This window comes from Python bivittatus, unplaced genomic scaffold (assembly GCF_059951505.1).
Source record: "Python bivittatus isolate LINGU-HERP-01145 unplaced genomic scaffold, Pbiv_v1 ctg000480_np1212, whole genome shotgun sequence".
Lineage (NCBI taxonomy): Eukaryota > Metazoa > Chordata > Lepidosauria > Squamata > Pythonidae > Python > Python bivittatus.
Genome location: NW_028277075.1, coordinates 81828140 through 81843494, shown reverse-complemented (window position 1 = coordinate 81843494; position 15355 = coordinate 81828140). Strand labels below are relative to the sequence as shown.

Here is a 15355-nt window from a genome sequence, read left to right as displayed (position 1 = left end):
TGTCGAACTCTAATGCGCAGAGTGGGGATAATAGAATTATGGATTGAATTACTTAAAATGAGGGGTAGATAGCTTTTTTTGATCGGGGGTGCATTTTGAATCTTGAGAACATGTGATGACATGGCCACTATAATACGTCTCTTTAGATGAGTTAGTACCCAAGGATGTTCTCTGTCATTCCAGTGTGGGTTTGTGTGACATTTTAAAGGCATTTTTAAAAATAAATACAGTGCTAGAAGTATGCTGCTTTGTGCCATATCAGATTTCTATTTAACATTAAAAATAGTTTTTAAAACAGTCAGGTGAGATAGGAAGCCTAGTGAGCATTAAGAGAGGACTTGAGGGTACAGTACTGTACATATACTGCAGGCACCATATTTTTTATCCTTGATTTAAAACCAGTGAGATTTCCTGGAAAGCATGAGAGGATGGATGGATGGATGGATGGATGGATGGATGGATGGATGGATGGATGGATGGATGGATGGATGGATGGGTGGGTGGGTGGATGGATGGATGGATGGATGGATGGATGGATGGATAGATAGATAGATAGATAGATAGATAGATAGATAGATAGATAGATAGATAGATAGATATCCAGTGGATTTCAGAAGGAAATGTAACACAAAAATATGTCATTCCTTGCTGTAGACTTTGGTAATGAATATTCGTTAAAGATAGCTATCGTTTAGGAGGTTAGGGTAGGTATTCATTTTTCAAGTTAGCCTGAAAGCTCAGCCAGTTTGTTATGCAAGCTTAATGTAGACTGTAGCCTACAGCATTACCTGGAATCCCCTGCTATTCATTGGTTTTCTGTGATGATATTTCCCTGGCCATAGACAGATTCTATGGGAAGTGTTGCCTGAACATAGAAAGTTTTAAAAAATATATAGCTGAAGGCCACACATGATTGCATGAGAAGTCTTTAGTGTCTGTCATCAGGCTGCTAATTGCTGCAGAATTTAAATTGTTCACCTGTATGCTAAATTGGAAAATAATGTGGGCAGTGTTATGCTAAAATGAAATTCCCATGTAATACCTTTGCTCCAGTTCTGTTTCATATTTGTATGTCATATTTTTAGCCTTTGTTAATCTAAATGAAATATTTATCAGATCTCCATGAATTATTACTGAAAGAATGGAATGCCTCCAGCTGCCAAAATATTAATAAAACATATTTGTCAGTTTGGCCTGAAGCCTCTGCATTGAAACAGACTACAACTGAATTGAAAGGTATCCATACTCTCAATTATTGGGTTGCATCAGAAATCAACATCATCACAATCTTGTCTTAGATAAGAAACCAGTTTAGCTTCTAGGTTTAGCATATTTTCTCTGAATTATAATTCAGTAGCACTAATTAAATTGTCTTTTTGGCACTTAAAAGTAGTTGTCTGCTATCATAATTTAAAATGCATTACAGGTAGTCCTTGACTTACAACCATTCATTTAATGCCTGTTCGAAGTTACGATGGTGCTTAAGAAAATGACTTATGACTGGTACTTGCACTTTGGACCATTGCAGCATCCCTACAGTCATGTGATCAAAATTTGGGCGCTTGGCAACTGGCATGTATTTATGATGGTTGCAGCGTTCTGGGGTCACGTGATCACCATTTGTGACCTTCCCAGGGGGCTTCTGACAAGCAAAGTCAACGGGGGAAGCCGGATTTGCTTGATGACCATGTGATTAGCTTAATGACTGTGGCAAAAAAAGTCATAAAATTGGGTATGACTTAACAACCACGTTGCTTAGCAACAGAAGTTTCAGTCCCAATTGTGGTTGTAAGTTGAGGACTACCTGTACTAGTTTTAGAATAATGTAATTTAAATTGTTGCTAACATGATCTGCTCTAAGTGATGGTAGTAGCAGCTTTAGCATTCATGATGGTGCAGCCAGTACAACATTTAAAGTTAATTGCAAATCTAGTAAGGAATTTAATAAGGGATTCAGGCCTATACACTAGACTGGAAAAACGTCCCAAAAGAAGACTTTGGCATAACACTTACGTGCTGCTATGCAAGTGGCTATGAAAACTAAATGGATATATTGATTTGAGCAGGACTTTATTATCTTACTCACCAAAACTGAAGCTTTTCATTGACTTCCCAGAATTTTGGAGGTTATGAGAAGTAAAAAGACAGTTATGAACTATGACAACCTATGCAATCTTTCTGGTTAATATAATTTTTTTAAAAATTTTATTTAGTGTAAATCAACTAAACATGCATTTTAATATATATTTTATTTAGAGTATTGTATCCTTTTAATTAAGGAACTCAAGGAGCATTCATAACACTTCCCAGACAGCCTTCCATTTAAGTACCAGTCATATTCAGACCTGCTTAACTTCAGCATGATGTTTTCAGGTCTATGCCATATGCAGTACTTATAGTACTGATCAGTACTACACAGAATCAACTGATTAATTCATATCTCTCTCCCATGACAATTCTGACACTTCTTGAGTAAAAATGGGGGGGGGGAACTGTTTTGCACAATTTGATAAAAGGCATGATTTGATTTGTGGTGAGAGTAACTAATCATTAACTGCATCAGAATAAAGAAGATTAAACAAGGGCTAAAGTGTTCTGTAGTGAATCTCTTTTTATTCTTGATAATCTTAATAAAGTGTATGGAGTTACACGGAAGATCTATTCTATAAACTAATGATTATAGTGGTTTTTGTTGGGTTTTTGTTTGCTTTTCTTTCAGAGAGTTTCATCTTATTCTTGAGCTCTTCATACAGCCATAGCTAATGCCATAGTTCTCATGGTCCCATATCACTTGAACTTTGGTGTAAAGTGTTTACAGTACTTGGGTAACCTTAAACAATCTATTTTTTCTGGACAAAGTTCCAGAAATGTAGCATTTTTATCTTCTCCCAGAAGGGAAAGATACAATTTTCTTTAGAAGATCAATTTCACTGGTCAAACCAGAAGTCATACTGATTATCATTTTAGATTGCCTTGTTATACATTGAACTGCATTCTTGTGCAAGGAGGGGAAGTGATTACAAGAGGAACTTGAAAAACCAGTTTCTGTGTGTCTGTTTCTTATTTTATTGTATTTATAATTTTGTTCTTGTTCCCAACATTTGGTTACCAAACAAACTTTATTATATCCAAAATAAATACATTTATATTTCTGATAAGGCTTATATTCATGGAAATACATGCCAATTTCTTACTTTGATGATAGAAGAACAGATTTAATTTATGTGAGGTCTTATATTGCATTGAACTCTTACAATTAATTGTAGTAGTTTTGTACCATTTTGAAAGACTATTGACCAGATTTAACTGTGTTTCTAATAGCAACATCTGACAAGTCTAAAACAAAACAAATGTTCAAAGCTATTTCTAGAATTAATGAAAAGTCATTGTTATTTACTAAAAACATACCTGCTCATTTTCATGCTGAGAAGTTTTATGATACATAGTTACGCTACTAGGAACCATTTAAAGATCTGATCTTGTCATTGGGTGCTCATACGTGTGATCCTCAGAAAACTAGTAAATAACCCAGAAAGAGAAGAGACAGACTAATTCCATCGTTATAGCTGCTCTTTAATTGCAGCAATGTATGAAAAACAGTTTTAGGTCATTATTTGAATTCTCTGGAGTGTTTAGTAACTACTATCCATCTATTTTTAGTTAGCAAAAACATTTCTGGCTTTTGAAAATGTTAACAGTGCAAATGTATGAATGGTTACTCAGAAGTGCCCAGTGGGGCTTATTCCCTTATTTTAGGATTCGTCTCAGTAGTTATAGTAGTAACCTCTATTGATAATTCCTGAGGCAAAGATCCATTTGTCAAATTCTGTGGATTTAAATGGTAGAATATCTCACTCTGATGGTACAATACAGTGAAAAAACACATATTGGTGAAACAATTATAGAAAATTTTCCTAAGCTTGTGTATTCTTGGAGCTGCAGCTGGTTTGAAGGATGTAGCTGTTTAAGAAGACTTCTTCCAAATGATTACATGACAATTAGACCATGTAATATGCTTCAAGTTCTCTTGGAAGTAATTAGAAGGTTCTAAATTTTTGGAATATCCACATCATTGATGTAACCAAAAACACAATATTTTAATTAGGGAGAAGTTGCAATAATGTCTGACCATTTATTAGGAGAAAATTGTCCAAAAAAAAAAAAAAACCCCACACCAAAACACCTCTCCCAAGCATGATTGATGCTGGTGCAACTGTCTCTTGCTATTCTTGCTGCAACATGCTTAAACAACTTGGAAATGTTTCCTTGAACTCCTAGGTCAGTCATATGAAATCCGTCTACTTGAGAATAGGAAATTGGGAGAGTTTCAAGATTTAAACACAAAATATGTAAAGGTAAGGATATTTTCTTCCTGCTGCCACATATAGGCACGCTACTGGATATAGATTATGCTGCTGGAAAATACTTTAAGGGTAAAAGGGCCATAGTGGTTGCTCTGTTTCCTGATTAATTGGAACTTCAGGGCTTTGTGTAAGCCAGAGGTTTTCTAAATTCCCCAGCTACTATCTTCATACATTATCTGGAAGTATTTAATCTGTGCCTTTCTGCCAGATTCCCTTTGCATGTTAGAATATTCCACAATCAGTTCTAGATGCAGTTTTTGTACATGACACACTGTTAATCTAGTCTGTTGGGCCCCAGGAACCTGAATGAATCCAGGATTCCTTTGGATTCTACGTTATTGTTCATGATGCATAAATCATTTTAAAGGAACATTGAATACCTCATGGTTCTTTTTGAAGAATCCCCTATGAACACTGTTTGAGGAATCCCTAGGAATAAATACCGTTTGAAAACGACTGATGTAGACTTTTCGTCCTGTGGTCACAAAGTTAAACATATTTTGGACTGAAATAGCATCTACATTTCCTGATTGCTCCCTTATTTGCAATAGTGCAACATCTATTAAAGATAAAATCAAGGGGTACTGACTTTTTTATTGCAGGTAAATACAAACCATGATTTACCAAGGCAATGACTGTCTTTGCACCACTGCTGCCAGTCAAAATGTTGGTCTATAAAGGGTGGTCTTTGAGAACATCCAGAGTTTGCCATGTTTGTCCCAGTGTATGGTAACAGAAAGTTTGCTGACTACTTGGTCAGGACACCAGGCCAGTGAATTTATGACTTGAGAACAATTTATTATTATAATTGGGAGTTTCTCTGTCACTTAAGAATTCAATGTTTGTTTATATATTGTATTTTGGAATCCAAACATGTAATAAAATGACTGCATATTTCTACTCTGCCCAAACAAATGTACATAAACTTCATGAATCGTGCTAGAAATTTAACAGGCCACTTTGCAATCAGAGGCACAACCTACAAAATGCCATTCGATCCTCAATGCATCTAGTTTATAACATGCATGCAAGGCTACCGTTCATAACATGAAAATCAATATCTAGAACACAGATTGTTTTGGATCTCTCTTGGTCTCTTCATTTGGATATAAATCTTAACTTCTAAGTTCTTCTCCCTTAATAAATGGTCTGATTAAATAAAGAGGAATAATTAACATCCCATATTACAAAAGCTGCTTGCTTTTATCTTGTGGCAGTTCCTGAAGATTTCAGAATACTGATTTCCATTCTATTACTCAAACTTTCTCCAAATATTCCACTTTCTTGATGTTTAGTTCTTTCAAGGGTTTGTTCAAAATAAGTAGTGACAGTAAGATATGACTTACGAAGTGGGATATGAGATCTAGCTATCTGCTATGGATACCACATGACAAGATACCATAGCACTAAACAATAGAGTTTTCCAGATCCCAGATGTCTGGTTGTCAATATTTTCTGAATAGAAATTTTATTTTATTTTAATTAAAATATTATTTTGTATGGTGATGGGTGATTTTTGCGCATCCCCTTAAATAAAATACGCATTGCAATTTATCAGTTTTGTTTTAGAATTAGAATCGTACTTTTTTAAAATGTATGCATCTAGCTTCCTTTATTATTTCATCCACTTCTCTCTCTACAGAGCATTATTCGGGTAGTTTTTCATGATCGGCGCTTGCAGTATACTGAGCACCAACAGCTAGAAGGCTGGAGATGGAGTCGGCCTGGAGACCGCATCCTTGACATAGGTGAGAACTTTTCATTATGATATCTGCTCCTTCCTTCTTGGATGTATGACTTACCTGTAAAATACAACGGGTATAAAGTATCCTTTGTAAAAAGTATAATGACACTTACAAATTGGATAAGAGCTGGTGTCTTGAAGTAACCAACAATGTTTTGTTTGTGTTAGATTTCATTCATTTCATTCATTTGTTAGATTTCATTTCGTTCATATAATAAATTGTATTTATCTTTTTCCATTAATATATTTATTCCCCACCTTTTAGGTAAAGCTGTTAGAAAAGCAGCTTGTATATAACCACATCCACTTTTGCTGATAATATAAACAAACTCTTTAGAAATATCTGTACAATGAAAGCCAGAAGAGGTATAAATAGGGTGGGAAAACTTTAGCTCTCCAGGATTGTGAAATACGACTCCAGGAGTCCCATTCAGATGGAAACTCTAAGACCAAGTTTCTTACTCTGCAGCTAGTAGTGATTCTGGTCAGGCTGGTCTTTCAAATGCATCTGGTGATTGTATTGCAATGTTTCTGCTCTTCAATTTTAATTTTTTTAATATTTTAGGGGTTTTCTTCTACAGATATCCCACTGTCAGTTGGTATCTTAGATCCCAGAGCAAGTCCCACGCAGTTGAATACAGTTGAATTTCTGTGGGATCCATCTAAGAGAGCATCTGCATTTATTCAGGTAAGGAAAGAAAATGCCCCATAAGCGGAATACATTTTATCTCAGGTCAATAGAGAGCATTATTCTTTCATGTTCTTTGGGACATATTTGGTTGAGAATATATGGAATTGAGAATCTGGGTGCAGAATTTTAGTTCAACCTCCTTTTAACTTTAATTGGTATTTCTTTCCGTGTTGCCTAGAAAGCATGCCAAAGCAGAAAGAAGTAATTCTATATAATTTAAAATGAGGTTGGAATCTGCATATTGATAATAAATTGTGAGAAGATAGGAATATACAGTGCATTTAACAGCAACATTCAACCTTTGGGGGCTTGTGTGCAGAGTCTGGAATTTGAGGAATGGTAGCACTCAAATGGCTGCTATAAAAATGAGATTGCTCATAAAATTACACTTCTAAACACATGGCTGTTTATTAAATGGGCATGACAGATCGCCCTTAAATTATGTTTAAAAATGGATTCCTCCCCAATCCACCTTTCTTTCCATTACAGTAAGTATAGTTTTTAACTTGGGCTCCAAATTACAGTGGCACGAATCCCCTTTGGGACTATAAATTATCTTTATCAGCTAAGCATCCAGATGGTGGCAGTGCAGAGGAGGCCACTTGGTTGACTGTGCCAGGTTGGAGGGCAGAAGAGGTGATAGAGCTTCAGAGGTGGGAGAATGGATGGGCTCCCTGAAGCACAGACATTTCTCCAGCCTGCACACCAGTGGCATGATGGCGAGAGAGCTGCAGGTTGGCTGAGAGCCGGATGTGACTGCTTATTGTCCTCAGGCAGCTGATATGGTGCCAAAATACACAAAGTCCCCTTCTTGTCTTATTTCACCATTTCCACCAAAGCCTACATAGCTTCATTCACTTGCACAGAAGGAAAATTGCCTGACATGCAAAGATTTGAGAGCAGGTACCGTCTTGCTGACCTCAGGAGCACATACTACATATATGCCACAATACATTCAATTGATTTTTTTTTCTTTTAATATTCTGTAAGGCAAGAAAGAAACAAGAGTACAAGATAACAGCCCAGAACAATATATCTCAACATTCAATCATAGTTTACATATAACACTAACTTTATCAAAAAATTCAGTTCAACTAATGAAAGATACAAATAGGCGATATTATGCCCTTTATATTCCAATTATTGTGAGATTACATAATTTTCATTTTTCTGCAAGCAGAGGAGTAAAATACTTTTTTCTTTAATGTTGAGGGCTTAAGGGTATCTCTGGAGTGATAAAGAGTGAATAAAGAGTGAGTCAGACAAATTTTTAAAAAATGTTTAGCCAACTTTTTTCTAAGTATTAAAAGAAGCCCTAACACCTGAACATAACAATATCTGCATTCAGTTAGCAATACTGAAGTAATGTCCAAACTACCAGTGGACTTTTAATTATTAATACTTTTGGCATTATCTAGCCATCAGACAGATAATGATAGGGCAAATGTTATCCTGTTCATTTTTTAATGTTTGGTAGAAGGAAATAGCTACTTTGGAGAAGAGCTGATGATAAGGAGAATGTAATTTGGGTAATACTGATTCCTTTCCCATAGCTAAGCAGTAGGTTACATTATTGGTTCAGCTTTCCCACATGGGGCTTGTCAAATATTTCTATTATAAAAAATCCCCAAATCTCAAACAGCATGATTTAGGACATGAATGCTAAGCATGTCTCTTTTGGCTAGGTACACTGTATTAGTACGGAATTTACTCCAAGGAAACATGGAGGGGAGAAAGGGGTACCGTTCCGAATACAAATGGATACATTTAAACAGAATGAAAACGGCGAGTATACAGAACACTTGCATTCTGCAAGCTGCCAGATCAAAGTATTTAAGGTATGTGGCTAATCTGACTTCCATTCATTTTGTGCCATCAGGAGGAGCTACAAATTATGTTTCTTTTTTTCTTCTCCTTCATCCTTCTTGAAGAGAGGATGGTTGGACAGATACGAGGGGATCTGTAGAGTCTTAGAAAGAGAAAGAAGTATGTAGCTTAAATTGGCACAATTGGGGGTGGGGAGAGACTATTCAGTGAAAATGACAGATATCACATATCACATATTAGATTTTTCATTAATTTTTAACCATCTCTTTAGTTTCCCTTGGTGGTAATTCCCTCCTTTTGTCACTTATTCTGCTTAGGTCCATTTGCAAATAGATCCCCTTTGGGGAGAAGGCTGAGCAAAGTAAAATAAATCTGCCCTCTTCCTATCACCTGTTGCTATCATATCATCTTCTCCTAACAGCAGGCCCACACTTCCATTTTTTCCTTTTACTACTGCTATAGCCAAAAAAAGGTTTTGGTTGCTTTTAAGTTCACTTATGAGCCTGAGTTTCCTTTTGTGCTTTATCCTTTTTAACTTTCTTTCAGTAGATATTAGCTAGATGCTGTTACACATCTTGATGAATACACCCATCTTCAGTTTCCTCTATATGCTCCTTTCAACTCTTAGTTCATTGAAAAGCTCCCTACACATCCAGAACTGTTTCCAATTCACCTTCCATTTTTTCTCATTAGAATGGGATACAACTGTACTTCCAATATCTTATTTTTGAAAAGTTCCCAACCTGCACATAAGGATTTCATTCATGGGATCCTGCCTAGTACTTCTTTAATTCTGTGTAAATTGGCTCTCCTGAAATCTAGGGTGCATAAATGACTGCTTCCGTTTCTGTTTTTGATATAACTTGAACTTCAGGAGACATGGTCACTTTTTCCCAAAGTTCCCATTGCTTTTACCTCTTTGGTAAGCACTCTCAAATGGTTAGGATCAGATATAGGAAAGCCTGTCTCCTTTTCTCTTGTCTGGAAAATGAAACAGTCAGCAAGCCCAGTTTTGAAGACCTTGCAGTGCTGACCCAGTTGGTTTCCACAGTTTTCCAGATGGTTGAGGTCTTGTATGATCACTATGGTTCTTCTCCCTGCAAGTTCTGTAAGCTGTCCAAGAGGGATTATCCGGTTCTGACTGTCTTGGTGGTCTATAGCACCCCATTATAATACTATTTTCACTGTTTCCCCTTCCTTGTATTCTTACAAAGTCCTCCCAAATAGACACTCATGCTGAAAATCCTGTATATCAGCACATGTGTGCACTTTACACATATGAGGCTACTCTTCCTCGACTTTTGTTTGGCGTATTAGTTTTGGATAAGTTATATCATTCAACCCCTACATTCCACTCATGAGTTTCATCCTACCAGATTTCTGTAATGCTGACTAAATTGTATTTGCATTTAGACTCCTAGTTCTCCCTGTTTGTCCCCTATAATTTGTGCATTTATATGAAGAAGCTTGGCTCATGTGACTTGGCCTATTCCTTCCTGTATTTATGTGCTCATTACTGTGTGACTCCATGTTCTGCATCCCCCTTCTGGACCAATTCCCAGAGTAATATATGTTAAAAACTAGAAACAAGATTAAATCCTAACTATCACTGAGCAAATTGGAATATTAGCCAGCAGTAATTAACATAATAGATTATGCTCCTCTGAAAGATGGCGGGCATGTGCTTTGGGGCACTGTCTTATCAAAGGTTATCTGTGTGTATGTGTGTGTGGGTCTCTATGTATGTTTGATTTTTGGAATGGAGAGTGGGATATAGACACTTTTGGGGGATCCTGCTTTATATGTAATAAATTTAAAATTATAAAAGGCAGTTTGCCAATAAAAATAGGATCCTCTCTGCCATTAAGTTCACTTGATGGCATTTAATATCGCAGTATCTGTGAGCCTTCTAGGTTCGTTGAGTGGCTAATCACTGAGGTTTGTAGAAGAAAAGCTGGATTTGTCCTAAATACTAGGACAACCTGATACCATTGCTAATGGAAAGTATTCTGCACTGGGGGTGGAGAAACCGTAGCACTTTCTATATGTTGCTGAACTACCAGCATTTCTCACCCAAACCGTATCAGGCAGGAACTGTAGTTCAGCAACACCTGGAAGAGATTCCCCATGCCAGCTTTGCAAAAATAATTTTCGGTTCTGTACCTCATGGCAAATACACACAAGTGAAGAATGTCCATTAAATTATGCCTCAATGTCACTTTTTTCAGCTATCAAGAAAACCATCTGCACTTTCTGTTTAACAGTCCTTGGCTTAAGATAAACTAAATCTTGTATGTGCTTTTATAGCCTAAAGGAGCAGATAGGAAGCAGAAAACAGACAGAGAAAAAATGGAGAAGAAAACCACTCAAGAAAGGGAGAAATATCAGCCTTCCTATGATACAACCATTCTCACTGAGGTACCACTGTCCTAGAGTTGCAGTGTTTTATGGTTATTGCATGCAAGAGACTGCATAGTTTATATGTATAGAAGGCAATATTGTAGAGTGTTCATTTCTGAAGTAAAATGATACATTGGGCTAAAGTCTGTAACAGGGCACTGTTGCTTTCTTAGTTTTGGTGGTGCTCAGCATGACCCGCTTGACCTGAATTCAAAACTGATACATCCTAAAGCGCTATAAACAGTCATGATGCTTCCTAACATTCGAAAGAGCTGAAAAGGAGGTTCTACTGGATCGTGAAGTATCAGGCTAGCTAATATTAACTTTCTAAGCCAGTTGGAGTCAGGTTACTTGAACTGTCCCCATGTGGATACTAAGGTAATTTTCTGAAATCCACAGGACTGGCCCTACCATTAGATGCAGTGAAGAAGCCGCTTTTGGCAATGAATTGAGGTCAAACTTCCACCCACTCCCCTTCCAACTTGCCACCTGAATCATCATCATCATCATCTTCACCACCACCACCACCACCTTTTTGCACCTAAGGCTACGTGTGCAATTGTGCTGTAATCTCAAAATGCATAATTCTGCAGATCCCCTCAGAATGATACTTACAGTGTGCCAGGCTGAGTGTACAGAAGGAGAATGGCTGTGCTGTTGTGCCGGAGAAAGAACACAATCCTCTTGATGAACACCCCACTGAATGAGGGGGATTGCTACTAGAAGCAGAGCCCTAACAATGGGGACATCCAGATTATAGAATGACTTCCCTAGAGAGGTTTACTGATATATATGTTATGGTTTTTTCAGCACACAGTGAAGGTCTTCTGATGATCTCAGGTTTTTAAATCTTTTAAAAATAATTTTCGGATCTTACTGCGTTATCTTCTGCTTATTTCTATCTTCAAGATTTTTTTTCTTCAACTCTTCTAATTCATTTTAGATTTTATGTTTTATTTGTGTAGTTTATTTCATTTCATTTCATTATTGGGCAATCTAAACACACAAAAGTAAAATTAAATCAATATGCAGCTGTTTTCTGTGTCTGCAGAGAAGTTTTGGTCTCATTCTTCTTTTGAGACTTAATTGGATTTTGACATTTTAGTCTTAAAGTTCAGGTTGCTGCAAGACCCAGATTAAACAACTATTGAAAAAGTAGGGTAAAGTTAATGTTTAAAGAAGAGCTGAAACAAATTTGCTGTTTCATTCATAGAACCTTTTATGTCTGTCTGTGTCATTTAGCCAGCTATATTATGTGTCCTAATAGTTCAGGGCAGTGAGACCTCTGCATGGAAAGTGACCTAGTTTTAAAGAACTACTAGATTAAGGTGGCCTGCTGTTGATGAGAATGACCTTTAGCACCTTGAAACAGGAAGTCAAATAGTCCCTGTTTCAGAAAAGTTAAATATTTGCTAATGTGTGTATTTACCGTGAAGAAAGATGTTAAGGCTATGCACAGGTTGCCTCTTGTATCACTGAAAATGAATGGTGAAGTCCTTTTAACTGGCACAGTTGTGGCAGCCCATACAGCCACTAGCAAACCCATAATTCTGCTCCCAATAGTATGGGAATTTCTAAAGCATATTTCAGAAGCACAGCTGGAGGGAGATGGGGGTGGAGGAGAAAGAGGGAACATTCAGCTGCACAAGCATCTACTCCTACAACATTAGATTTTGCTAAGAATTTAATTATATAATAGTACATAATAATTTAAGCATAGGATTAAAATGATTTCTGCATAAAAAGGGAGTGGATAGATTTGGATTAGCTTTCTTGTAAGACTCATTTTGTACATTTTTTTTAAAAAATGACATGGTTGTATATAGTAAAAAGGGGTTGCAATGTATTGTATTCTGTGTTGGCTTCTATAAATTGGCAGGCCTTTTTCCTATTGAACATACAATTCAAGTAGGTTTTTTTGTTTGTATGTTTCCACCATGTACAAAGCTACAATGCTAAGAAGACTAATTTTAGGTTAATTCCCTGCTTATTCTTAACATTTGAGTAGTTGCTTGAATTCCAGTGCTTATGTGATTACCATTGGAAATTAGAAAATTTCAAAGTCAGAGTACGTATCTAGGTGATGATAAATATGTTTTTTACTACTGATGATGCAATAATAGTTAGTTTTGAAATAGAATGAGATTGCATTTTCTGATTTTCTTTCTCAGCAAATTGGTTTTGTTTAAACAGTGTTCCCCGTGGCCAGATGTACCTTATCAAGTGAACAACGCTCCGTCTCCAAATTACAACAGCTCTCCAAACAGCTTCAGCCTTGGAGATGGGTACGTGATAAATATTTTTATCTTTTCTGCTGACAGAGGCACCCCAATTTTGAGATTTTATGGTTGTGTGTTCTAAACACTTCCGAATGTAAAAGATTAGGAAGCTTAACCTGGCTTTCAGGCCCAGCTTAATGTTGATGAACTGAGATTGCAAGATCCATTCCTCCGCAGCTGAGCTCTTGCACAACTCTGCTTTATTTGAAAGCTATGTACGTAAGAGAGTATGCATGTCAGAGAGTTTTTGGATGAATTTTTCCCACTGTTAGCGAGGAGACAGGGTGAAGTTTTATTTTAGATATATATGTCCATTCTTTCTTCAAGAACCTCAAGATACAATATGCAATATCCACGCCCCCCATTTTAGCTTTATAACAATCTTGTGAGATATGTTGGGCTGAGAGATGGTGATTCGCTTAGTTCTATAGCAAGCTTTAAGGCTAAGTGAAGATGTGGACATATTCCCCTCAGTCTTAGTCTGATCCATATACCACCCCTGGATCTCAAGATCTGGTCATCATAAATAAATGTGAGCAAACCTTGCTAGAATAGTAATCTACAATGGTAATGGTAATGGTAATGGTAATGGTTATCTATCTATCTATCTATCTATCTATCTATCTATCTATCTATCTATCTATCTATCTATCTATCTACCTATCTATTTAATATGGCCACCCATCTTATGAACCACAACTCTGGGCAGCTCGCAACAATACTAAAACCCAAAAAACTGTAACAGAACCTGACATTCTCCAATACATCACCAAATACAGGCCCTGGGCTCCAACCTCATCCTATCTCAATGCTTGTAGGAAGAGTCAGCTTTTTACAGCCTTCTGGAAAGCCAAAAAAGGGAGAGGGGACTGCTAGATCCCAAGGGAAAGGTGTTCCACAGAGTAGGGGCTGCTATGGAAAAGGCATGGTTTGTAAGACCTGCTAGATGGCAACCTTTGAAGGAAGAGACCTGGCCCATGCCAAAGCTTTTTCCACCACTTGAATGAGATTCAGCTCCAAGTAAGGACATATTGATTTAAAAAACCAAGATGCAGTTTAGATGCTTGATATTTTATTTTAAAACTTTATTGTGGACATTAACCAGTGCAGATGCTTGATAAGACTCAAGCAGATCTTATTCAAACCAGGAGCAAGTGTCTTTGCATTTACACATGGCTCAAATTTAGAAAAAATTGAATAAAGAAAATTCATTTTAAATGTTTTAATATGTCAACCAGATTGTATGATGGAGGTGGGGGGAGTGGCCAACATTATTAATGAGAGATTTAAAAATACTTTCTTTTTTCTCAACTCTATACGTTTTTTAGCAACAGTTCTCCAACTCATCAGGTGGAGCTCCTGCCTCCCGGCAATGATGTAAGTATTTGAGATCATGTTAATGTGGTGCTTTTCTTTTTTAGGACACTGATGAACAGTTCATTTCAAGACCCTCTTATTCTTTTTGCAATGTAGCATCTCCTTCCCTCTGCTTCTATTCAAGATGCTCAGCAGTGGCTTCATCGAAATAGGTTTTCTCAGTTCTGTAGACTATTTTCAAGTTTCTCAGGTATGTGTGTTTAATGTACGCTTAACAGGGATAAGCCTGTACTTTGGATAGTTCATGTATTCTGCAGAGTAGTTAACTATGGATATTTGTATACAATAGCTTTCTGATGATTATGTGCAAAACTCCTCCTTTTCTGTCTGTGTCCTCCCTGCTTTCTAATTAGAATGTATAGTCAGCAAGTATCTGTCATAACACATCTGTAAAAGGTGGATCTGTATTCTTAAGATATGCTCTTGGAAGGAAAAAGGAAATCACCTTTGCTTGAAATGTATAGGTGCCGACTTACTGAAGATGTCCAAAGAAGACTTTGTTCAGATTTGTGGCCCGGCTGATGGCATTCGACTTTTTAATGCAGTTAAAGGAAGGTTTGTTACAGTTCTTGTTCCTACACCAGTTATTGTGGATTGAGATATGTGAATACTGTGGAAGATAGAGGCCCAAATTTAATATTGTAACTTTGCATCATCAGTGATTACTACTGCT

The 15355-nt window shown here is 36.8% G+C and overlaps 1 protein-coding gene across 1 annotated transcript in view; it reads left to right on the top strand.

The window, feature by feature from the left end:
* Positions 1-15355, top strand: part of TFCP2L1 (transcription factor CP2 like 1) — a 44342-nt gene that overhangs the window by 18603 nt on the left and 10384 nt on the right. Inside the window, exons 3-11 of the mRNA XM_088146420.1 lie at positions 4279-4355; positions 6007-6112; positions 6690-6796; positions 8485-8637; positions 10934-11044; positions 13220-13311; positions 14634-14682; positions 14779-14872; positions 15147-15237. Of these exons, the coding sequence (XP_088002546.1) occupies positions 4279-4355; positions 6007-6112; positions 6690-6796; positions 8485-8637; positions 10934-11044; positions 13220-13311; positions 14634-14682; positions 14779-14872; positions 15147-15237 (880 nt within the window). The remainder of the gene's footprint in view (positions 1-4278; positions 4356-6006; positions 6113-6689; positions 6797-8484; positions 8638-10933; positions 11045-13219; positions 13312-14633; positions 14683-14778; positions 14873-15146; positions 15238-15355) is intronic.